This window comes from Pongo pygmaeus, chromosome 21, assembly GCF_028885625.2.
Source record: "Pongo pygmaeus isolate AG05252 chromosome 21, NHGRI_mPonPyg2-v2.0_pri, whole genome shotgun sequence".
NCBI lineage: Eukaryota > Metazoa > Chordata > Mammalia > Primates > Hominidae > Pongo > Pongo pygmaeus.
This window is the reverse complement of record NC_072394.2, coordinates 33476271-33503025: the sequence shown is the minus strand read 5'-3', so window position 1 is coordinate 33503025 and position 26755 is coordinate 33476271. Positions and strand designations below refer to the sequence as shown.

At 39.5% G+C, this 26755-nt stretch overlaps 1 protein-coding gene across 8 annotated transcripts in view; it reads right to left on the bottom strand.

Annotated features, from left to right (window-relative positions):
* Positions 1-16369: 16369 nt before the first annotated feature.
* C21H20orf96 (chromosome 21 C20orf96 homolog) overlaps positions 16370-26755 on the bottom strand; it is a 68694-nt gene continuing 58308 nt past the window's right edge. For 3 of the 8 annotated variants that reach the window (XM_063659106.1, XM_063659107.1, XM_054466841.2), the window contains one exon: positions 16486-16582. In XM_063659106.1, the coding sequence (XP_063515176.1) occupies positions 16501-16582 (82 nt within the window). In that variant the 3' untranslated portion in view covers positions 16486-16500. Of the gene's footprint in view, positions 16851-20897; positions 21806-22610; positions 22760-26755 lie in introns of those variants that run through there. The other 5 variants (XR_010125155.1, XR_008496070.1, XM_054466846.2 and 2 more) reach the window with 5 other exon arrangements.

The following is a 26755-nucleotide window of genomic DNA, read 5'->3' as shown; positions in this document are numbered from 1 at the left end:
ATGAGAGAGTTTACCTTTTTTGGACTACATCTTTGAAATCTCGTATGTGTAATTACACATAGAGCACATTTCTATTCATACTAGCCACATCTCAAGTGCTCATAGTCATATATGAATAGAGGATTTCATAGCATATTGAACAGCACAAGGCTAGAGAGTTTTAGGGCACAAGTAATTATAGTGACTCTTAGGCAAAGGGGATGCTGCTAATCCAGAGGAGACAGGCATATTTCTGAGGGCTGTGGCATGTAATTTAAGAGTATAGAAATTCAGGTCTGATATGCCTGGACTAGCATCCTAGATTCTGGCACTTTTTAGCTATGTGGTCTTGAACAAATCATTTATCCACACATAAGCATCAGTTTATTTATTCATAAAACGGAGATGTGAACATTTTATTATATCCCAGAAATCAGCAATCTCAGATCACACTTCCTCTTATTGCCCAAATTGCAATGGCACAGACACCTATTCTAGTTTTTTAACAGCTTTATTGAAGCATAATTGATATACAGAGACTTGAACATATTTAATGTGAATAATGGCATGAGTCTGGGCGTATGCAAAATCCTGTGATACTATCACCACAATCAAGGTGATAGACGTATACATCACCTCCCAAGGTAACATGACCATATATGTAGAAAACCCTAAAAACTTCACAAACACACACACAAAAATGTAGAACTAAGAAATAAATTCAAAAAAGTCAACATACAAATATCAGTGGCATTTCTATACACTTAACAATGAACCATTCCAAAAGAAAATCAAGGAAACAATCTATTTACAAAAGCAACAAAAAGAATAACATAGGAATAAACTTAACCAAAGAAGTGAAAGAGGTACATTAAAAACTTAAAAATATTGATGAAAAAATCAAAGGAAACACAAATAAATGGAAAGATATTCCATGTTCAGGTATTGAAAGACTTAATATTGTTAAACTGTTCATTCTATCTAAAGCAATCTACAGATACAATACATCTCCCCCCTTCCAAAGCCCAGTGGCATTTTTTACAGAAATGAAAAAAACAATCCCAAAATTCACAGGGTACCATAAAAGACCCAGAATAGCAAAATCAATCTTGAGTAAAAAGAACAAAGCTGAAGGCATCACACTTTCTGATTTCAAAATATATTACAAAGGTATAGTAATTAGGCCAGGCGCGGGGGCTCACACCTGTAATCCAGCACTTTGGGAGGCCAAGGCAGGCGGATCATGAGGTCAGGATATCGAGACCATCCTGGCTAACACGGTGAAACCCTGACTCTACTAAAAATACAAAACCAAAAAATAGCCGAGCATGGTGGCGGGCGCCTGTAGTCCCAGCTACTCGGGAGGCTGAGGCAGGAGAATGGCGTGAACCCGGGAGGCGGAGCTTGCAGTGAGCCGAGATCGCGCCACTGCATTCCAGTCTGGGTGACAGAGCAAGACTCCGTTTCAGAAAAATAAATAAATAAATAAATAAATAGATGGTGTTGGGAAAACTGGCTACCCACATGCAGAAGAATGAAATTGGATCCTTATCTCACCCCATATAAAAGAAATCAACTCAAAATGGATTAACGACTTAAACATAAGACGTAAAACTGTAAAACTACTAGAAGAAAACACAGCACTTTTCTGTATTTAAGCTCCATGACATTGTTCTGGGCAATGATTTCTTGCATATGACCCCAAAGCACAGGCAACAAAAGTGAAAATAGATAACTGCATCCAGATTTTTTAACATATTCTTCTCTGCTGCATATCACCTACCTCCATTCAAAGATCACCTTTCCGTATCCTACTCATTTTTTAATACAGTGTCACTCTAAGAAAGACAAAGATTTTTCATGATGCCCCCCAGTGATTCTAGAATATAACTTTAAAAAATATTTTCCTGGAAGTTTTTACACAACAGAAAGGAGTTGCAATACAAAGCATAAGTTTAACACCTGCTAGATATGTGTTCTCTGAGGAACCCCAAGCCTACCTGATGGGTGTCAGATTCTCTCCCTGCTACAGCTATTTGTCAAACTCTTGAAAGTCCAGCTTTCCTTCCCATGGAAGCAAACTTCCCACGGAATGCTCTCTTCCGTGTTTACCCACAGAAAGGAGAGAAAGGTTCTTTCTCACACAAGTCTAAGGCCTTCCTCTAAGTCACCTTTTCCTGTCATAGAACTCACCCAGCACTTCTCAGGATAAATGATACTGGAGAATATGAGTTTGCTTCAGGGAAATCCTGTACCCACTGTGAAAAATATGGTAACTCTCCAATATCAGTTCTCCCCTTTTGCTACGTAATAGAACCCTCCAAATATTAGGTTGACACAAAGCCAACCAGAGAAAAGGCTGAATTTCCCATCTAGAACTGGTCATTCTTCAATTCAGACCAGCCATAACTGGACACTTTTGCAATTATTCATTAATATTCTTGGTGAAAACCTCAGAGTTTCCATTTTGCCAAAGTTTCCAAAGGAAAAGAGGGCCTTTTTCTAAGCCCTGAGAGCCCCTCAGTGATAGTAAGTTCTCCCTTGGAATTCACCCTGGCATACCTCGGTGCTACCCCAGATCCTGTCCCTCAGGGGCTATGAGATTAGGTTTCATGGCCGAATGTGATGGTTCATGCCTTTAATCCCAACACTTTGGGAGGCTGAGGCAGGAGGATCACTTGAGCCCAGGAGTTTGAGACCAGTCTGGGCAACATCATGAGACCCTGTCTATTTAAAAAATAAAAATTAACCAGGTGTCATGGTATATAACTCCAGTCCCTGCTACTCTGGGGCAGGGGGTGTGGGGGCTGAGGAGGGAGGATTGCTTGAGCCCAGAAGGTTGAGGCTGCAGTGAGCTGTGGTCGTACCACTGCACTCCAGCCTGGGCAACAGAGCAAGACCCTGCCTTTTAAAGAAAAAGAGAAAGGAGGTTGGGCGTGGTGGCTCATGCCTGTAATCCCACCACTTTGGGAAGCGGAGGCAGGTGGATCACCTGAGGTCAGGAGTTCGAGACCAGACTGGACAACATGGTGAAACCCCATTTCTACTAAAAATACATAAATTAGCTGGGTGTGGTGGCAGGCACCTGCAATCCCAGCTACTCAGGAGGCTGAGGCAGGAGAATTGCTTGAACCTGAGAGACGAAGGTTGCAGTGAGCCGAGATTGTGCCACTGCACTCCAGTCTGGGTGACAAAAGCAAAACTCCGTCTCTAAATAAATAAATAAAAATATAAAAAAAGAGAGAGAGTGAGATTAGGATTCACCCTGGCCATCCCAGGTCCTGCCACTCCAGGTCCTGCCACTCAGGGACTGTGTGACTCTAAATTTTTTTTAACTTCTCAGAGCCAATATTAGAACCCAATCTGATCAAATTAGAAACCTATGAACATTCCACTTACTAGCAGTGCATTCATGGAGCACTTCACAGGGAGTCACCAAAGTATCAATCAATAAATAAACTACTACCCTACCCTGAACTATTAGGTTGGTGCAAAGTAATCGCAGTTTTTGCATTGTTGGAATTTGCTGTTTGATATTAGAATGCGTTCTTAAATAAATGTGGTTATGTTATACTTTTTTTTTTTTCGAGATGGAGTTTCACTCTTGTTGCCCAGGCTGGAGTGCAATGGTGCGATCTTGGCTCACTGTAACCTCCTCCTCCCGGGTTCAAGCTATTCTCCTGCCTCAGCCTCCCTAGTAGCTGGGATTACAGGCCTGTGCCACCATGACCAACTAATTTTGTATTTTTAGTAGGGACGGGGTTTCTCCATGTTGATCAGGCTGGTCTCTAACTCCTGACCTCAGGTGATGCACCCGCCTCAGCCTCCCAAAGTGCTGGGATTACAGGCGTGAGTCACTGCTCCCGGCCTCTACATCATTTTAATAGGCATTTCTCACTTTATGTTTTTTTGCTAATGACTTATTACTTGCTGTTGATTTTATGTTTATTTTAGACTGTGGAAATGATGTCAGACAAAAAGAAAATTCAAGCGATTTTCTTATTCAAGTTCAAAATGGGTCGTAAAGCAGCAGAGACAACTTGCAACATCGACTACGCATCTGGTCCAGGAACTGCTAACGAATGTAAAGTGCAGTTGTGGTTCAAAAAGTTTTGCAAAGAAGAGGAGAACCTCGAAGATGAGGAATGTAGTGGCCGGCCATTGGAAGTTGACAACAACCAATTGAGAGCAATCATTAAAGCTGATCCTCTTACAACTACACAAGAAGTTGCTGAAGAACTCAACCTTGACCATTCTATGGTCGTTTGGCATTTGAAGCAAATTGGAAAGATGAAAAAGCTCGATAAGTGGCTGCCTCATGAGCTGAGCAAAAATCAAATCATCATTTTGAAGTGTCGTCATCTCTTATTCTACGCAACAATGAACCATTTCTCAATTGGATTGGGACATGGCAACGAAAAGTGGATTTTATATGACAACCGGCGACGAGCAGCTCAGTGGTTGGACGAAGAAGAAGCTGCAAAGCACTTCTCAAAGCCAAATTTGCACCAAAAAAAAAGGTCATGGTCACTGTTTGGCACTGTGATCCACTACAGCTTTCTGAATCCTGGCGAAACCATTACCTCTGATAAGCATGCTCAGAAAATGAGACGGAAATGAGATGCACTGAAAACTGCAATGCCTGCAGCCAGCATTGGTCGACAGACAGGGCCCAATTCTTCACAAGTCCTGACCTCATGTCGCACAACCGACACTTCAAAAGTTGAATGAATTGGGCTACGAAGTTTTGCCTCATCCGCCATATTCACCTGACCTCTCACCAACCGACTACCACTTCTTCCAACTTTTTGCAGGAAAAATGTTTCCACGATCAGCAGGATGCCTGCTTCCAAGGGTTTGTTGAATCCCAAAGCACGGATTTTTACACTACAGGAATAAACAAATTTATTCCTCGTTGGCAAAAATGTGTTGATTGTAATGGTTCCTAATTTGAGTAATCAAGATGTGTTTGAGCCTAGTTATAGTGATTTAAAATTCACAGTCTGAAATTGCAATTACTTTTGCACCAACCTAATATGTATGCAGGTGAATTCTGTCTGCTTTTGCTAAGCAGTGAGGTGATCCCGTGCTTAATGATGTTGCTGCAAGCATGACAGCGGATAGAAGGGGGAAGGGCCAGTGATGAAGATAACTATTAGAGAGGGAATCCCAATTGATTAGAAGACCATCCCTAATTAACTACATCACTTCTAAAGGCCTGATTTCCAGTCCAGAACTACTTTGAAAATGTTGTTTATGAACTCAAATTGTTAGTTGTAAAAATTATAAAATGAAAGACTATTATAAGCATATATAAAATAAGTTAGCCTATAAATAACATAAGATGATGAAGAGAAGAGCACTAAATAAAACCATAAATTAAAAGCTGGGAGCTTGGTAATGTCCAGAAAAAAATATATATTTATTTTAACAAAGCAAAGGCCTTTTGTTAGTACATGAGACCCAGAATGCTGTAAGGAATGTGCTGGGCTCTAGAGGGCAGGGCAGGCACACAGCAGCTGGCACTGCTTGTCCAGACTCCTGCCTGGACAAGTTGAATTAGAAAAATCCAAGCAAGAAACAGTGCCAATACTGGCTTCCCTGCTCTCTACTCATCTGCTTAGAGAGCTGCATACTAGTTTGGCCTGTCCTGCACCCATAGAGGACAATAGGTTATCTACTTCCTTTACCACTAAGTGAGCCAAGGGGCTGAACTGTGTTCCCCTCAAAATTCATATGCTAAAGCCATAACCCACAATGCCACTGTATTTGGAGGTAAAGCTTTTAAAGAGGTAATTAAGGTTAAATGAGGTCATATGAGTAGGATCCTATCCAACATAATTGGTATCTTTACGAGAAGAGGAAAAGATACCAAGGATATGCATACACAAAGAAAAGGTCATGTTAGGGCACAGCAAGAGGTCAGCCATCTGCAAGCCAAGGAAGGAGGTCTCAGGAGAAACCAAACCTGCCAGCACCTTGATCTTGGACTTCTAGTCTTCAGGACTGAGAGAAAATGAGTATCTGCTGTTTAAGCCACACAGGCTGTGGTATTCTGCGATAGCAGCCCTAGACTAACACAGGCCATAAAAAAGATAATATCCTTTCTTCCTTCTTTCTGAGCTCTGGGTAAATGGAGGTCGGATAAAGCCAGGTGTGATGGCACATGCCTGTATTACCTGCTACTCAGGAGGCTGAGACAGGAGGATTGCTTGAGCCCAGTAGTTCTAGGCTGTAGTACACTGTGATTATATCTGTAAATAGCCATTGCACACCAGCCTGGGCAACATAGTGAGACCCTGTCCCCTCCCCAACCAAAAAAAAAAAAAAAGAAAGGAGGAGGGGGAGGAATGAGGTAGGAACAATAGGAACAATAGATGTTCCTCCCGAGTAGCTGGGATTACAGGCACCCACCACCATGCCTGACTGATTTTTGTATTTTTAGTAGAGATGGGGTTTCACCATGTTGGCCAGGCTGGTCTCAAACACCTGACATCAGGTGATCCACCCGCCTCAGCCTTCCAAAGTGCTGGGATTACAGGCATGAGCCACTGTGCCCAGCCAACAGATGCCTCTTGAAACACCCTGAGCCTCTGCCTTTATTCTAAATTTGTCAGTCACAGGCCCAGGGGAAAGCTGAGCAACTTCAATAGGGTTTTTAACTCAAATCTAAGACAGAAGTTTATATAAAGTTGTAGTCAGACTCGGCTGTGTTAAGAAAGTATATTTCTTCCATTGCTCAGCAAGTATTTATTAGCATCTATTCTGGTCTCTGGGCAAACATTAAGGACTAAGAAATGAATGAACTCTAATCATTTTCATTCTTTAAAAATTGTGCAGCCAAGATAGAGAAATAAATAGGCAAATGACCACATAACAGCAAGACACGTATAGCGAAAGTCATGCTCACTGCTGATAAAAAGAACCTCTAGCTGTGAGGAAGGGGGAGTGGGTGCTGAGGATGTGGAAAAGAGGAAGCGTGGGTAGAGTGAGGCAGACTGGTGTGGAGTGGAGCTGTGGGAGTGGCTTAGAGCTTGCAGGAGTAAGGGAGTGAGGTGAGAGTGGAGGAAGGGCAGAGTGCGTATTCTCAGTTGCCAGAGATTCTAGGCAGCTTCTTTTGATCTTTGAGGATTTAGGCAGGAAAGGGTGAGAAAGGCCTGTCTAACAATCCTGTGCTTCATAATCCCCTGAATCCTTGAAATTATTACTAAAGCTTAATGCTGGGAAAGATCTCTGATTCCCCTGAATCTGATTTGGCAAGCTAATCAATCATTTGTGTTAATTGGGACAGAAAGCAAATATTTCTGTGTGAATATACTCATCTCAAAACATTTTCAAGATAAAATGTTTTACAAACTATGCTTCTGAGTCAATAGGATTCAGCTGTTTCGTTTTAATTTCAGCAACTTAGAGGAAGTTTATCTTCAGAAAAAATCACTATAAGACACTTCCTATAAGCCAGCCCTGTGCCAAATTATTTACATGAATCACCTTCTCTAGTCTTTAAACAGCCCTATTATGAATGGACAATTATCTCAATTTGACAGATGATGAAACTGAGGCTTGAAGAGATTAAGTTACCTGAGATCACACAATATGCCTCCAAAATTCGAAGAGGGCCGAAGCTTGTAATTGTCCAAGAAGAAGCAAATTTTCTATCTCTTTGGACCATAGACTGTGGATCCACTGCAACCTTGCTGAAATGGAAGTCTTTGTTGTTTCATGGGGGTTTTTGCTGAATCTTCTGGCTTGTAGCAAGAAACTACTTTATCTCCACCAGATCTTATCAGCACATTGTAGACCTGTGTGATACTCTGTGTGCTAATAAAATTTTCAAGCTTCCTGTGGGTCCAAATTATGGCAAAAATGTAAGACAAAATGATAATCCCAGCACTTTGGGAGGCCGAGGCGGGTGGATCACAAGGTCAGGAGTTCAAGACCAGCCTGGCCAACATGGTGAGACCCCGTCTCTACTAAAAATACAAAAATTAGCTAAGTGTGGTGGTGCGCGCCTGTAGTCCCAGCTACTCAGGAGGTTGAGGCAGGAGAATCGCTTGAACCTGGGAGGCGGAGGTTGCAGTGAGCTGAGATCATACCACTGCACTCTAGCCTGGGTGACAGAGCTAGACTCCATCTCAAAAAAAAAAAAAGAAAGAGAAACCACACGACTAGTTATCATAGATACTGTTGGCTACTGTTTCCTCTCTGTTGTGTGGTCTGAGCAAAGAAAGGGAATGGGATGCACCGTGCTTTCAGCTCTCTATAGTCTCTTCTGGATTTCAGTGTTTCAGCACAGCCCTAAAAACTAACACATGATCATGCCCCACGTAACAGTCAGATCACCTTGTCTCTAGAGAGACCACGCATCCGTAATGAAGAACCTCTTATAACTGTGGGTTCCACATCTTTACAGCTTAATCACTGATGCTCTCAGCGAACCTGAGAACTGAAAATTGATCCTGCTGAACAAGATCAATAAACAGAGTTTTGATTCAAAGGCAGCCCAATGAGTTAGTAAGTGCTCCATGACAATGCCGAAGAGAATTAAGGAAAAAATAGCCACCTGGAGGAAGATATATAGAAAAGCAGACCAGGTGCGGTAGCATGTGCCTGTAGTCCCAGCTACTCAGGAGGCTGAGGCAGGTAAATCATTTGAACCTGGGAGGTGGAAGTTACAGTGAGCCGAGATCACGCCACTGCAGTCCAGCCTGGGAGACAAAAAGAGACTCTGTCTTTAAAAAAAAAAGAAAAAAAAAGCAGTATTAATAATGCAAATATTTGAGTTACAGGGCATTTTTAAGAGCCAGATACAGTACTGGGAACCTTGAGTATATTATCTCATTTAGTCCTTAAAACAACCCTATAGACGTTATATAAATAATACAACTGAAGTTTAACTTAAGTTGCTGAAGTTCACAGATAAACAGTAGAACCAGGATTGGAACCCATGTCTCATCATATCAGAGCCCCTACGCTTAAGTGCTACGCTTCCTTGACTCTCACTGGCAACAGCTTTGGTGCATGTACCTAATGCCAGTTATATCATAAAGGATCTAAATGGATAAGCTTATTTCATACTCTTAGAAATGGTTTGGAAGAGGCCAGGCTTGGTGGCTCACACCTGTAATCCCAGCACTTTGGGAAGCCAAGGCGGGCAGATCACGAGGTCAGGAGATCGAGACCATCCTGGCTAACATGGTGAAACCCCATCTCTACTAAAAATACAAAAAATTAGCCAGGCATGGTGGCCTGCGCCTGTAATCCCAGCTACTTAGGAAGCTGAGGCAGGAGAATTGCTTGAACCTGGGAAGCGGAGGTTGCAGTGAGCCAAGATCACGCCACTGCACTCCAGCCTGGGTGACAGAGTGAGACTTCGTCTCAAAAAAAAAAAAAAAAAAAAAAAAAACGGTTTGGAAGAAGCTATAGAAGTCTTGATATTACTGGTGATCCAGTATAAGGAGGAGTGGTGAATATCCCTATTCTAAAGGATTTCCTAATGCTGAAGGATTTGGACAGCTCCTGCAATTGCCAAATGTAAGCGGCCTGAAAAGTTCACACTTAGATTATTGCCTTTATTTTTGGCTCCCACACTGTAAAAGAAATTAGAATTAGAGCACAGATACAAAAGCTATGATAATGAAAGTCCTAAAAAAAATTCCATTAAGAAACACATACATGTAAGTCAGAAATTCAGTGGGAATACCTTTGCATTTTAAGAGATGAGAAGGAAAGAGTTAACAGTAGTCCTGAAATCAATTCTCTCCCTTTAACAGGGGATATTTCTGGAAGGAAAGAAAAAAAAAAAAAAAAACTTGACTCTGACTCTGTCAGATCTCCTTATAACATGCTAATAAGAGACCTCCTGGCAAACATGCTAATGATATTCACTAGCAGAGGGGTCTTTATCTAGCAGAATGCATCTGCGCAGTCCTCAATTGCTTCTGGTAAACAAACTTAGAATCTATGAATTTACAGGGCACGGCTCCTTGAAAAATGTCATGTGTTTGTAATGCTAAGTAATTGCCAGAGAATAAAATGGAGATGTTTCTAGCTAAAATAGCCCCTTCGGGTAGCTGATGGGCACCCATGCATCACAGACATCACTTAGAGATCTTTCATGTTAAACCTATCCCATGGCTTATTCTCATGAGGCAAGAAAGGACCTGGGAAGTGGTGTGGACATCCCAGACTTTTGCATTTTTACCTGCTTCATAATTACATGTATCCTTGAAATTATTACTAAAGCTTAATGCTAGGAAAGATCTCTGATTCCCCTGATTCTGATTTGGCAAGCCAATCAATCTTTTGTATTAATCAGGAAAGAAAGCAAATATTTCTATATGAATATACTCATCTCAAAACTTTTCAAAAAAGATGTTTTCCATACATAGAAATAGCTTAATTAACTTTTTCTGATTATGAGGTTACATATAGTCATTTTGAACACTCAGACAAAACAGAAAACTTTATGGAAGATAAAATAAGAATCACAAAATCTTTCCCAAAGAGAAAGACCACTAAATTTTTGTATATATCCTTCCAGAGAATACACAAATTATATGTATATATATTTTACATGTATACATATATAACAAAGACTAGCTTATACTACCCACACTTTCCTGTCATTTTTCTTTTCTACCTAAGATATCACTGACAGTCTTTCATATAATAAGGATAGTCCTCAATTATCATCATTGTTTAAATGGAATTCTAATGTGTTAAGTGCCATAAATTAGCAGATTCTCTATTGATAGACATTTAGCTTTTCACTTTCTCACTATGAGTAATGCTAAGAAGGCAATACAGTTCTTGCACCTTCATGAACATATTCTTTTATGCTATGTGCATTATTTTGGGTCAAAGAGCAAGCAGAGTTTCATTTAATTTTGTTTTAGACATGGGCTATATATTGACAAATTGCCCTCCCAGGAACAGTACACAGTTTTTCTTATGTTGTCTCACCCATGCCAGCAGTAGCTAGAAAATGCATTTCCAAAGACTGGTGCAAATTTTCTGTGCATTCTGTGAGTGCTCAGTCAATTTAAGCAGTAACCACTTAGAGTAACAAAATCTATTCACCCTAATAGCAGAGATTTCTACTTCATCCCTGGCTCACTGCCCAACTTTTGATCTCATCTAAGGCCAATAAATGTTGTAGCTCCAGACAAGTGACACAGGTAGCTCTGTCCCCATCCAATCTACCCAGCTACATTCTCTTAAGGCACGTTCTGATCCTTCGAGCATGAAGTTCTTGCCTCTGGCTTTTGTTTCTCTCTTGTTTCTGGCTTCAGTGACCTTGAGTATCCTGGAATCTTCCATATTGAGAAAGAAATGATAGAGGGGAGAGGACATGGAAAAAAGAATTAAATATATCTATTTTTAAAAAGAAAGACAATTTTAGAATGGACATGTCTAGAAGGAGGAGGAAACAGAGGAGGGGGACAGGTATAAAAACTGGACTTCTCTGAATATACTCTGCTTTGAAGGTTTGACTTCGGAATCATCTATATATTTTATCTAATGCAAGAATATCGAAACTTAAATGGCAATCCCAAAAATCTAAAAGGAATAGAAATCAAATTAGCCTCTGTAATAAATGGGTTGTATAACCACACAAAGGACTATTTGAAATGACTTTCAAAGAGTAATTTGAGAATACTTCCTTATTGGAATATAACCTAAAAACAGAAGAATTGCAAAGTGTTTTCAATGTTTCCAGTAATCATATTGAGACTTTAACACATATATTGTGGGATAAAGGAAATGAATGTTGGTGTCACTGACAGAGATAAGAAATAAAAGTTCAGGTAAAAATTCTGTAAATCCTAAATTTGAATTGGAATCTTATATTTTATTTTTAAAATAACTTTTTCTACCCCCGTCCACTGAAAAGCCCTAGAAATATTGGCCAACCTAGTAGAAATGATTTCCCTCTCACCCGGGATATTATCTCTAAATATAATTTCCCAAAGTCTTATTGAAGAAATTGCTGTTTCTGAGCTTGAAGCAACTATACAAATGTACCTGGAAGATTTTACCATATTGGAAAAAAGCAACTTGACAAAGACTACTGAAGTCATGTCAAAAAAACAAAGAAGTCAACTTGAAGAGGCTTTCTCTTGGCAAAGATGGAAAAATGTGAACCTTGATAAAAAATAATTGCATGCATTATTCACAGTAACCAAGATATGTAATCAACCTAGGTGTCTATGGATGGATAAATATATAAAGAAAATGTGATATACACAATGAAATATTATTCAGCCTTTAAAAAGAAAGAAATCCTGCCATTTGTGACAACATGGATGAACCTGGAGGACATTATGCTAAGTGAAATAAACCAGACACAGGCAGGCAAATATTGAATGATCTCACCTATGTGTGGAATCTTAAAATGTCAAACTCATGGACACAGAGAGTAGGACGGTGGTTACCAAGGGAGTTGAGGGAAATGAAGAAGTACTAGTCAAAGGGTACAAAGTTTCCGTTATGCAGGGTGAATAAGTTCAGGAGTTTAATACATAGCATGGTGACTACAGTTAATAATACTGTGTTGTATACTTGAAATTTGCTAAGAGTAGATCTTAAATATTTTTACCACACAAAAAAAATGGTGACTATGAGAGATGATGAATATGTTAATTAGCTTGATAGTGGTAATCATGTCACAATGTATACGTCTATCAAAACATCACATTGTACATCTTAAATATGTACAATTATTATTTGTCAATTATACCTCAATAAAGCTGGAAACATAAAAATAAAATAACTACAATTAATTGAAACATATCAAACACATCCAAAACTGATAAAGAAAGGTAAAGAATTTGGCCTGGCACAGTGGCTCACACCCGCAGTCTCAGAAGTTTGGGATGCCAAGGCAGGCGGATCACCTGAGGTCAGGAGTTTGAGACCAGCCTGGCCAATATAGCAAAACCCCATCTCTACTAAAAATACAAAAATTAGCTAAGCATGGTAGCGGGCGTCTGTAGTTCCAGCTACTACTCAGGAGGCTGAGATAGAGAATCACTTGAACCCGGAGGTGGAGGTTGCAGTGAGCCGAGATCACACCACTGTACTCCAGTCTGGGTGACAAAGTGAGACTCTTGTCTCAAAAAAAAAAAAAAAAGAAAGAAAAGTGAAGAATTTATCCTGGCTTTTCTGTAAAAACTGCACCTCAGAAGAACCAAATTATTGATAAGGAATTTTACTCTTTAGAAATATTTCCAGCTAATAAATGAAGGAATAATAGCATTGAGACAAATCGCCATTTTGTAATCTCAGGTGAATTTACGGATCTAGACAATGATCATTAATAGCTGAGAAAATCACAACAAAAGGAACAATTAGACATTTGTGCCTCCTGATAGAAGTATACAATATCACCTTCAAAGCTGTTTTGCCAAAAAAGAAAAAAAAATCAAACCCAAATCTAATCAAGGCTCCCACTCTAACTCCTAAGCTCTAGGATATACCAAGGACAAAGGAAGATCATGAAATACCACCATGGGGATTCAATCAGCAAATTCTGAAATGCAACATTATCCTTCACCCTGCTTGGCCTAAAAGTACAAAATAACACGAGGAAAAATTAGTTTCCAGAGCCAGTGATATTTTGAAAAATCATCAGAAAAGTGTGAATCAAGGATAGAATTTCTAGAAAGTTCCTTCCCCTAAAGCCTTCACACTTGCCTCAGTGTATATATGTGGCTATACCTCTGCTTGTCCCACTGACAGGCCGCCAGTCATTAAATTCAAGCTCCAAGAGACAAACTCTTGAAAAAAAGGCAGCCTAGGAGAAAGCAACATGATTTTTCACGTATTTTAACTTGGTTTTTCTCATAAAATGGTTTCTGAATGTTTCTTGGCTTTCAATGGGCAATAAATAACTTTTAGGGAAATAGATGTGAGTCAATCTGAGGAAGTGTTTGAGATGAAGAGAAGGCTTTACTGTCTATGAGGATAGAATTGTTCCAGGAAAAGGTCACCTGTGTTGACTGCCTTTATGAGGTGACATTTAAATAAAAGTACTCGTTCAGTTTTCATTGAAAAACATTAAAAGACATCTCCAAAATTTTGGGAATGTGAGAAACTCTGCTGCACAAATGATCATGTTTTGTCAAATAAGATGAAATGAAAAAACACACACACAAAAATGAAAAAACAGAGGGGTAACAAAAATTAAGAAACTCAGAAGACACATCTACCAATTACAATGTATGGATCATATTTGAATGCTGATTCTAAAAATTTGAAAAAATATACATTTGAGAAAATGAATGCTGACTTCATATTTTATAATATGAAGTCATATTATAAAATATAATAAGAATGAAATATTAATAATTTATCAGGTATGATAATGGTTTTAAGGATGTGTTTTTTGTTTGTTTGTTTTTTGAGACAGAGTCTCATTCTGTTGCCCAGGCCAGACTGCAGTGGCACGGTCTCGGCTCACTGCAACCTCTGCCTCTCGGGTTCAAGCAATTCTCACGCCTCAGCCTCTCGAGCAGCTGGGATTACAGGCATGCACCACCATACCTGGCTGATTTTTGTATTTTTTTATTAGTAGAGATGGGCTTTTGCCATGTTGGCCAGGCTGGTCTAGAACTTCTGGCCTCAATTGATCCACCTGCCTCGGCCTCCCAAAGTGCTAGGATTATAGGCATGAGCCACCATGCCCAGCTTAAGAATGTGTTTTTTAACTGTATATATTTAAGGTGTACAACATGATGTGTATATATAGATATATATAGAGAGAGAGAAATAATTTCTATGGTTATGCAAATTAACATATCCATCATCTCACAGCTACAATTTTTGTGTATGTGTGGCAAGAGCACCTAAAATCTACTCTTACCAAAAATCCTGAATACAATACGATATTATTAACTATTGTACATTAGACCTCTAGACTTGTTTCTCTTACATATCTGCAACTTTGTGTCCTTTGACCTACATTTCCCCATTTCCTACCCCTCCACCACACCCCAGTAATAACCACTTTATTCTCTATCTCTGCATTCAACTTTGTTTTTTCTAGTTTTTAAATTCGGCATATAAGTGAGATCATGCAGAATTTCTCTTTCTGTGTCTGGTTTATTTCACTTAGTACAATGTCCTCCAGATTCACTCACATTGCCCCATATGGCAGAATCTCCTTCTTTTTTAAGGCTGAAAAATATTCCATTGTATATATACCATAGTTTCTTTGCCCATTTATCCTTCAATGAATACTTCAGTTGTTTCCTTCCATGAATACTTCAGTTGTTTCCACACCTCGGCTATTGTGAATAATGCTACAATGAACATAGGAGTACAGATATTTTATGAGGTGATGATTTCATTTCCTCTAGGTATATACCCAGAAGAGGAATTTCTGGGTCATATGGTAGTTCTATTTTTAACTTATTTAGGAACCTTCATACTGCTTTCCATAATGGCTCCACTAATCTACATTCCCACCAAAAGAGTATACAGGTTCCTTAAGGGTATATTTTTCAAAAGGGTCACCGAGAGATACCTATTAAAATATATACAAGAGAAATCTTATAATATCAGGGATTTGCTTCAAAGGAGGGGAAATCCAAGAAGGGGAAAGTAAATTGGGTTATATAAGAAACAAGATTGGCCATGAGTTAATGTTGAATTTGGATGATGAATACATGGGGGCTCATTACATTATTGCTTGACTTTTACACACATTTAAATTGTTCAATAGTATGTATTAGTCCATTCTCACACTATATAAAGACATACCTGAAATTGGGTACTTTATAAAGGAAAGAGGTTTAATTGTCTCACAGTTCTGCAGGGCTGTAGAGGCCTCAGGAAACTTACAATATGGTGGAAGGGGAAGCAAACACATCCTTCTTCACATGGTGGCAGCAAGGAAAAATGCAGCACAAAAGGGGGAAAAGCCCCCTATAAAACCATCAGATCTTGTGAGAACTCACACACTATCACGAGAACAGGATGGGGAAACCGCTCCATGATTCAATTATCTCCACCTGGTCCCTCCCACAAAACATGGGGATTATGGGAACTACAATTCAAGATGAGATTTCAGTGGTGACACAGCAAAATCATATCAAGTAATAAGCTGAAAATACCCTTTATATAAATAATGATAACACTGCATGGAAATAAAGAAAAATCTTTAGGATGCAGCCTAACTGGTATTTACGATTTTTTAAACCCTGGATTAAATGCATCTTTTTATAAATGGAAATAATTAATGAAGAACTGAGATGAAATCAAAATAGCAAACCATGCACACACACACACAAATTCTGTTTAGAGAAATAAAACAATATGTCAGAAACGCTGAAGAATTCATGTACATCAGTTAGTTCCTGCCATGTAACAAACCACACCAAAATTTAGTAGCTTAAAGCAAAATCATTTATGTATGTCATAATTCTATGAGTCACAAATTGATGCTGGGCTCAGCTGAGAGGTTCTTCTCTTCACTTTTGGGCTCACGCATGTGAGGATTAATGGGAGCTGGCAGGTCTAGGGTGGACTCCACTGGAATAGTCTGTCTCTGTTCCAAAAGGCTAGCTGAAGCTTATTTTCCTGGCAAGAGAGCAGAGTTCTGAGAGAGCATGAGTATGCACGGCCTCTTGAGGCCCAAGCCTAGGTTCAGAACAGGAATCTCTTCTGATATACTCTATTGGCCAAAGTTAGTCCCAAGTCCAGATCCAGGCTTGCTCAAAACAGTGACCCATCTCTTTGGCCCCAATCTCCATAGTTCTGGTAAAAAAAAAAAAAAGAAAAGAAAAGAAAAAGAAAGAAAGAAGAAATAAAGAAAGGAAGGAAGGAAGGAAGACTGAGATAACACTGGGTTTTTCCAATGATAAAACCTAGAATTAAGAAGAGCTAAAATTAGTAAGTTTTCAAAAATACAAAACACGTAAAATGTAAAACTGCTGAAAAGATAAGAAGAAATGAATAAATCTATAATTAAGACGGAAATCTTTAATAGGCCATAGGCCTCAGGAGTCCTCAACGTAAACAAAAAATGCACAAGCATACTTATTTTAAAGGATTAAAAAGGTATTTCTAAAATCTTGATTTAATACACATGTAGAACTATTAACTAACAAAATAGATACATACAATTTTAAAGAACAGCTAAAAAATGGCTAAAAATTGATTATTATAATACATGTATATTTCAAATATTCCAAAAGAAATCAATCCACTCATATAAACTAACCATAATATAACAACATTAGAACTTCCAAAAAAGTATGTGTATATGAGGTGGGGTTTTTTTAACCTTCTAAATAATTGTGGGTTAAAAAAACATAAAAACTACAAAATTTTGGAAATGAATCAAAATGAGAGCTCTACATATAAAATCTTCATGAAAATGGTTAAAGTGGAAATTAGATGAAAGATTTAAAGGCATTTACTAGAAAACAAGTAAACAAGTACTAGAAAAAATTTACATTTTTAAATTAAAAGCTAATTAAACTCAAAGTTAAATTTAGTTAATCAAACTCAAAAAGCTAATAGACTTGAACTTGCTCAGCAGCCTTACCTAAGATTCATCTATTTTACTGATCTTTTCAAAGAAATAAGTTTTGTTTTTATTGATCAATGCCTCCATATTTTTGAAATTTTTATAATTTTCATTTATTACATTGACAAATTTTTTTAATTATTAATGTGGCGCTGGCAATACACTTGTGAAGCATTTAGTTATTTATCTTTAAAATATATTAGTCCTTGGCAGAGGGCAGTGGCTCACGCCTGTAATCTCAGCACTTTGGGAGGCTGAGGTGGACAAGGTCAAGAGATCGAGACCATCCTGGCCAACATGGCGAAACCCCGCCTCTACTAAAAATACAAAAAATAGCTGGGCATGGTAGCGCACGCCTATAAGCCCAGCTACTCAGGAGGCTGAAGCAGGAGAATCGCTTGAACCTGGGAGGCAGAGGTTGTAGTGAGCTGAGATCGGGCCACTGCACTCCAGCCTGGATGACAGAGCAAGACCCCATCTCAAAAAAAAAAAAAAAAAAAAATTAATCCATGTGCACAAAGAGGCATAATCAGAAATAATTATTTCCAATTTTGGCCGGGTGTGGTGGCTCATGCCTGCAATCCCAGCAATTTGGGAGGCCGAGGTGGGTGGATCACCTGAGGTCAGGAGTTCGAGACCAGCCTGGCCAACATGGTGAAACCCCATCTCTACTAAAAATACCAAAACTAGCCTGGAGTGGTGGTAGGCGCCTGTAATCCCAGCTACTCATGGGGCTGAGGCAGGAGAATTGCTTGAACCCGGGAGGTGGAGGTTGCAATGAGCTGAGATGGTGCCACGACGCTCCAGCCTGGGGGACAAGAGTGAGATGTCATCTCAAAAAAAAAAAAAAATTATTTTTATTGTGTTTTTTAAAAGAAAAAATGGGCCAGGTGTGGTGGCTCACGCCTGTAATCCCAGCACTTTGGGAAGTCAAGGCGGGTGGATTACCTGAGGTCAGGAGTTCAAGACCAGCCTGGCCAACACGGTGAAACCCCGCCTCTACTAAAAATACAAAAATTAGCCAGAAGTGGTGGCACGTGCCTGTAATCCTAGCTACTCAGAAGGCTGAAGGAGGAGAATCGCTTGAACCTGGGAGGCAGAGGTTGCAGTGAGACGAGATTATGCCATTGCACTCCAGCCTGGGTAACAGAGCAAGACTCCATCTCAAAAAAAAAAAAGGAAAAATTAGAAAAATAAAGTACATGCAGTTTATTTGACAGAGGGATATTTAACTGAACCACACTACATCCATATATGTGAAGTTATGGAGCAATAGAAAAGAATAATGGACATTTATATTTTTAGATATAAAAAGAGCTGTTGAACCTATCATTGAAATTTTAAAAGAAAGCTGAAGAACAAGTACAGTGTAATAAATTGTTTTTTGCAATTTAATTATAGAGTAAATGTGATCTTTTTTTGGTATATAGTTCTATAGATTTTAATAAATATTTGGATTCATGTAACCACCACCACAAATGGGACACACAACAGTTTCATCACCCTAAGATAAAGTTCCCTGATGCTAACCCCTCTGTAGTCAAACCTTCACCCCACCATAATCCCTGGCAACCACTGATCTATTTTCCATCACTATAATTTTGCCTTTTCCAAGAATGTGACATAAATGGAATCATCTAGTATTTAACATTTTGAGACCAGCTTCTCTCAGCATGTGATATGGTATGTACCTGTGTCCCCACCTAAATCTCATGTTGAATTGTAATCCCCAATGTTGGAGGTAGAGCCTAGTGAGAGGCGTTGGATCATGGGGACAGATTTCTCATGAATGGTTCAATATCATCCCTTTGGTACTGTCCTAAGGATAGTGAGTGAGTTCTGCAGAGATCTGGTTTAAGCGTGGAGCACCTCCCCACTCTCTTGCTCCTGCTCTGGGTATGCCATGTGCCTGCTCACCCTTAGCCTTCTGCCATGATTCTAAGTTTCCTGAAGCCTCCCCAGAAGCCGAGCAGATGCCAGCATCATGCTTCCTATACAGCCTGCTGAACAGTGAGCCAATTAAACCTCTTTTTTTTTTAACAAATGACCCAGTCCCAGGTATATCTCTATAACAATGTGAGAACGACCTAATAACAGCATGTCTTTGAGATTCATCCAAGTTTCTACCAGTATCAATAACTCATTCCTTTTTACTGCTGAGTATGATTGTATTCTATGGATGTGGTACATTTGTTTATCCATTCATTCATTGAAGGGCATTTGGGTTGTTTCCAGCTTTTGGCTATCACAAATAAAGTTTCTATGATGGCCAGGCATGGTGGCTCACGCCTCTAATCCCAACACTTTGGGAGGCCTAGGTGGGCGTATCACTTGAGGTCAAGAGTTCGGGACCAGCCTGGCCAACATAGTGAAACCCTGACTCTACTAAAAATACAAAAATTACCTGGGCATGGTGGCAGGCACCTGTAATCCCAGCTACTCGGGAGGCTGAGACAGGAGAATCACTTGAACCCGGGAGGTGGAGGTTGCAGTGAGCCAAGATTACACCACTGCACTCCAGCCTAGGCAATAGAGAGAGACTCTGTCTCAAAAACAAATAAATAAATAAAAATAAAGTTGATATGAGCAGTTTTTACAGATGTCTGTGTGACCATAAGTTTTTGTTTCACTAGGGTAAATACCAGGTTTAGGATTGCTAGGTCCTGAGGTACATGTATGTTTACCCTTCAAATAAACTGACAAACCATTTTCTAGAGTGACTGCAATTTCCAGTTGTTCTACCACCTCATCAGCAATTGGTGTTGTCAGAAATTTTTTATTTTCGTAATTCTTATCAATGTGCACAATTGTTTTTAAAATTCACAGAATTAGAGTAAAATATATTGTGCACTATTTGTGTAATTAAAGCAAAACACAAACACATAAATGGAAGATAAAAATAAGAAACTAATTCAAGAAACTGAAGAAAGAAAAACAAAATTAACTTTTTAAAATTAGAATAAAGGCATATATATGTAATAGGGATAGTTTGAAACACACCCAAACATCTGCTCAGAGCCAACAATCAGATAGTCTGAGGGCAGATAGAAATTAAATATGAGACTTAACTCTCTCCATTACAAATAAGGAAAGAGACTTACCCAACACCCTCCCCCCCTCCCCGCCCTTCTCTTTCTCTGTCTCTTTAAAATGTATGTAAATCTTTTTAAAATGTAAATAGGCCTCTAGCCAGTTTTACAACCCAGGAATATCTTTCTCAAATACCTAGGAGCCATCTCTTTGAAATGTAAGCATCCATAAAGATAGTGCTCCTATCTCTGAATTTATATGAGTGGGTAGGTCTCTAACTTTGGCAAGTTCCTTGCTCCAAGTTACAAAGCCCCCTCCTGTCACAAGGATATGAGAATTTTGTTTTTCCTTTGGTTAAAGCCAACTAGCAAACACAGATGGCCACTCCAATTATCAGGTGAATCTAGGATGAACTATGTGTATGTCAAATGGTACTTCTAAGTTCTCCTATTTGAGAACCAGTTATTGTTTGTCTTGAGAGCATATCTGTAATGGGTTTTATCTTCTTCAGGTTATAAACAAGCAGGATTTCTTTCTGTCTTTGCAAACTCTTTGTGAATTGCCTGTGATGTGCCTCACATTCTGGTTCAATGCTTATTCAATGGCAATTGTTTTCTTTCTCTTCTACCTTTGTGGAGAGGTTTTCTACGTTGAGAGAAGATTTTGTTTTTAATTATATTTCCCCCACAATAGCAAACACATCCCCAACCACACACACACACACACACACACACACACGCACACACACACACACACACACACGCAACAGGTAATTAGACAGGCCTGAGCAGGGCAGGAGAGGGTTCTTCCCCCACCTACTACGAATGTCCGTGATGGTTCCAAAATTATCACATTGCCTCTCTAAAAGTGATAAATTGGGCAGCGCAGTGGCTCATGCCTGTAATCCCAGCACTTTGGGAGGCCAAGGTGGACAGATCCCTTGAGGTCTGGAGTTCAAAACCAGCCTGGCCAACATGGTGAAACCCCATCTCTACTAAAAATACAAAAAGTAGCTGAGCATGGTAGTGGACACCTGTAATCCCAGCTACTCAGGAGGCTGAGGCAGGAGAATCTCTTGAACCCGGAAGGTTGAGGTTTCAGCGAGCCAAGATTGCCCCACTGCACTCCAGCCTGGGCAACAGAGTGAGACTCCATCTCAAAATAAATAAATAAATAAAATAAGTGAGAATATATGGTACTTATCTTTCTGTGTCTGACTTGCTTCACTTAAGATAATGGCCTCCAGTTCTATCCATGTTGCTGCATGAAAAAGATTTCATTCTTTTTGTGGAGGGATCGTATTCCATTGTTTATATAGACCATAATTTATTTATCCAATCATCTGTTGATGGACACTCAGTTGATTCCATACCTTTGCCATCATGAATAATGTTGTAATAAACATACAAGTGCAGGTATCTTTTGATGTGATTATTTCTTTTCCTTTGGGTAGATACCTAGTAGTGGGATTGCTGGATCAAAATGGCAGGTGCCTGTAATCCCAGCTACTCCAGAGGCTGAGGCAGGGGAATCATTTGAAACTGGGAGGTGGAGGTTTCAGTGAGCCAAGATCGCACCACTGCACTCCAGCCTGGGTGACAGAGCAAGACTCTGTCTCAAAAAAAAAAAAAAAAAAAAAAAAAAGCTGGGTGATTACCCTTATATGCATTTCCTGGATGAGCCATTTGTTAAATTAATTTTTGTTGGAAATTTCCCTGCAGAGCTGTTGCACATTGTGGGGGGTTAACCCCCAGACACTCCCACGAGGCCCCAGTCACCCGGGGGTGCCTTTGGCTGGGAGGAGCAAGTGCCCTTTCTCCTAGGAGCTGAAAAACTCAGTCTCTTATTTATCTATGCAAACAACAGTTCAGTTTCTCACATAAATGTGCACAGATAAACCGAATTTAGACAGATTTTAGGAGAAAAAGCAATTGAGAATTCCTCTTAGAATGCATCTCCCAACTAGAATTAGGATCCTTAAACAACAACTTCTTAGGAGAAAACCAGCTCAGAATAAATCAAGGACCATCAGCCAAAGGGAGGTCTGGGGCTCAGGAGGACTTACCAGTTCCACCAGAGGAGAAGCTCCAAGCTTCAATGGGCCCCTGCTGGTACCTTAGCTCTGGTTTTAGGCAACTCCTTTTGGGTCCTGAGTCTTCTCTGAGGCCTCACGTGTTTGGGCACCAAATTATTGTTGACGAAAAGAGCCAAACTCTGTAAAATATTTTAAGAGATTTATTCTGAGCCAAATATGAGTGACCATGGCCCGTGACACAGCCCTCAGGAGGTCCTGAGAACATGTGCCCAAGGCGGTCAGGGTGCAGCTTGGTTTTGTGTATTTTAGGAAGGCATGAAACATCAATCAAATACATTTAAGAAATACACTGGTTATTGGAAGTCCCCACGGGGCGGGAGGCAGGGACTTCCAAGCTACAGGTAAATTTAAATATTTTCTGGTTTACAATTGGTAGAGTTTATCTGAAGACCTGGGATCAATGGAAAGGAATGTTTGGGTTAACACAAAGGATTGTGGAGACCAAGTTTTATTGTGAAGAGAAATCTCTCAGATAGCAGACTTCAGAGAGAGAGCAGATTGTAAAATGTTTCTTATCAGACCTAAAAGGGTACCTGGCTCTTAGTTGATTATCTCCTGGATCTGGAAAGGAAGGGGAAAAAAAAAAAAAGGCAGCGGGGTGGGGGGGTTGGTGAGGGGAGGTGGAGGGGGGAAGTGAGGAAGCGATTCTCTATAGAATGTGGATTTTTTTCCACAAAAGATTTTGTAGGGCAATTTCAAAGTATGGCAAGGCAATATATTTTGTGATAAAACATTGTAATTTTTTTTCTTTTTTTTTTTTTTTTTTTTTGAGAGAGAGTCTCGTTCTGTCCCCCAGGCTGGAGTGCGGTGGCACCATCTCGGCTCACTGCAACCTTTGCCTCCCAGGTTCACGCCATTCTCCTGCCTCAGCCTCCTGAGTAGCTGGGACTACAGGCGTCCGCCACCATGCCCGGCTAATTTTTTGTATTTTTACTAGAGATGGGGATTTACTGTGTTAGCCAGGATGGTCTCGATCTCCTGACCTTGTGGTCCGCCTGCCTCAGCCTCCGAAAGTGCTGGGATTACAAGCGTGAGCCACCACGCCCAGCCAAAACATTGTGATTTTCTTCCTTGTTAAGCCAGAGTCAGATTGAAAAGTAAGTCACAATATACAGGGTCAAATAAAACCCATCTGGTAAGAATTTATGGTTTGTAGGGCATAACTCCCTAGACCCCTTAGGTTGGAATTTGGGCAAGATAAAAAAATCAGAGTTTAGTCCTCAATTCCTTAAGATAAATCTCTTTCTCTCTATCTCTCTATCTCATATCTCCATCCTATCATCTGGAAAACTCTGACTAATGCGAGAAATTAAAGAGACAAAACACAGAATACAATCTCTTAAACAACAAAATACTATTCAGCCATAAAAAACGAATGAAATCCTGTCATTCATGGCAACATGGATGAGCTAGAGCAGTGGTCCCCAACCTTTTTGGCACCAGGCACTGGTATAGTGGAAGATAATTTTTCCATGGTTGGAAGGGGGTGGGAGGATGGTTTTGGGATGAAACTGTTCCATCTCAGGCCATCAGGCAGTACTTAGATTCTCATAAGGAGCGTGCAACCTAGATCCCTCGTATGCACAGTTCATAATAGGGTTTGTGCTCCTATGAGAATCTAATGCTTCTGCACATCTGACAGCAGATGAAGCTCCGGGGTAATGCTCACCTGCCACTCACCTCCTGCTGTGCTCCCAGTTCCTAACAGGCCATGGCCCCATACCAATCTACAGCCCAGGGGTCGGGGACCCCTGGCCTACAGGACATTATGTTAAGTGAAATAAGTCAGGCACAGAAACATAAATGCTGCACATTCTCACTTATATGTGGGAACTAAAAAAGTTGAGCTTACAGGATGGGCGCGGTGGCTCACGCCTGTAATCCCAGCACTTTGGGAGGCCAAGGCGGGTGGATCACCTGAGGCCAAGAGTTTGAGACCAGCCTGGCCAACATGGTGAAATTCCATCTCTACTAAAAATACAAAAATTAGCTGGGTGTGGTGGCAGGTGCCTGTAATCGCAACTGCTCAGAAGGCTGAGGCAGGGGAATCACTGGAACCTGGGAGACAGAGTTGCAGTGAACCAAGATTGCACCACTGCACTCCAGCCTGGGAGACAGGGCGAGACTCCGTCTCAAAAAAAAAAAAAAAAAAGTTGAGCTTACAGAAGTAGAGAGTAAAATAATGTAGCAGGTAGAAGGGGATACAGAGAGGTTGGTTTTAACAAATACAAAATCACAGCTAGATGGGAGGAATAAGTTCTAGGGTTCCATAGCTCTGTAGGGTGACTGTAGCCAACAATCACTTATTGCATATTTTCAAATAGCTAGAAGAGAGGATTTTGAATGTTCTCACACAAAGAAATGAGAAATGTTTGAGATACCCTGATTTGATCATTACACATTGTGCACATGTATTGAAATATCACTCTGTATCCCATAAATATGTATAATTATTATGTCAATTAAAAATAAAATTTTAATTAAAAAATACATTTTAAAAATCAATACAATATCTGACCTGACACTGCAATCTCAACTCAAGGAGGAAATGAATGCTATAAAAGGCATTATTAGGTCAATTGGCAAATTGGAATACAGATATATATATATATATCTATATATATATATATATGGATAGATGATAGACTAGATAAAAATGGGGTCCATTTAAATTTATGGAGTTAGTAACTATACTGTCATATAGGAGAATATCCCTATTCTTAGGAAATACACACTGAATTATTTGGGAGTAAAAGGCCACGATAATATAAGGCCATGAGCATATAACTTATGCTCAATAGATTCAAAGAAGAAAATATACCAATATAGAGAGACTAATATAGATATGTATACATCCATAGAGAGAGGTGGGGCAAATGCTAAAGCAAGAAAGATAAAATGTTAACAATAGGCAAATCTCAGGGGAGCTGGGAAAAAGGTATTGTACAATTTGTATTTTGCAGCTGGTATGTTTTAAATTATTTTTAAATGAAAAGATTTTTTAATGGGTTGAGAAAATTGGAGTGACTTATATTTATGACATCCAATGGACTGTGCATGCTGTATGGAAACAAGGAAAAAATAAATGTCATCATTTTTACCCTTCACTAACAAGTGAAGGGTAAAAAGACAATTAACTCATTGAAGACTATGCACAGAAACACAAAAGCCTTTGCTTCTGTGGTTATAGGTTTACCAAAGGCATAAAGGGGATTGTATCTATTTCAGGATTATAATTTACATCACTTAGTTGGAAAAATCACAGATTTTAAGATATTTTTACAAATCTGAGTGACCATAAAGACTGCTAAAGTCTTGGGACATATTCTTACCAAGTCCCAGATCTTTTGTTTTGTTTTGTTTTGTTTTGTGCCTGAAATCAATCCAGGTTTTTTAGACCAGGAAAACGTGAGAAGCTAGAGCTGCTCTACTCAGTTGGCCCAAACCAGGACTCCTGAGATTATTCCCTTATACAACAGGCACCACATTAGAGAAAGGATTCTGGAAAAGTGAGCTGGAACACAAAAGAACTGTCTCGATGGGAAACAGACTCCAAAGGATGCTATTGGGGGGAGGAAAACCCAAAATATTTTTTGAGAAGAATGTGGAAATGGCAAAGTCTCTAACCTCCAGAAACCTTAAACTCTAGGGGAAGAAAGCAAAAATTTAGAGGTAAGAGTATTCATATTAAAATTCAAACAATAAGTAGTTTTTCTATAAACTATCTTTTTTTTCTAATCGTGAAAGTACACATAATCATTCTCTCCAAACTCAGACATTTTAGACAAATAGGTAGAGAGATAGAGAGATGATAGATAGATAGATAGATAGATAGATAGATAGATAGATAGACAGATAGATAGAGAGAGAGAGAGAGAGACATATATACTACATACATATATACCTACATATGTTGGCACATAGATGTTCCTTTACCACAGATTAAGTTATTCTAGATACATATCTTGTAGCCTACATTTTTATACTTTTTCATCATTTTTAATAACTGTATACTGCTCTATTATATTCTGTATTTTCTATATTAGACTAGATCCATGTTTTATCACCATTTAGGTGGCCTTTGGTTTTCTGTTACTGTAATGTTGAGATAAACG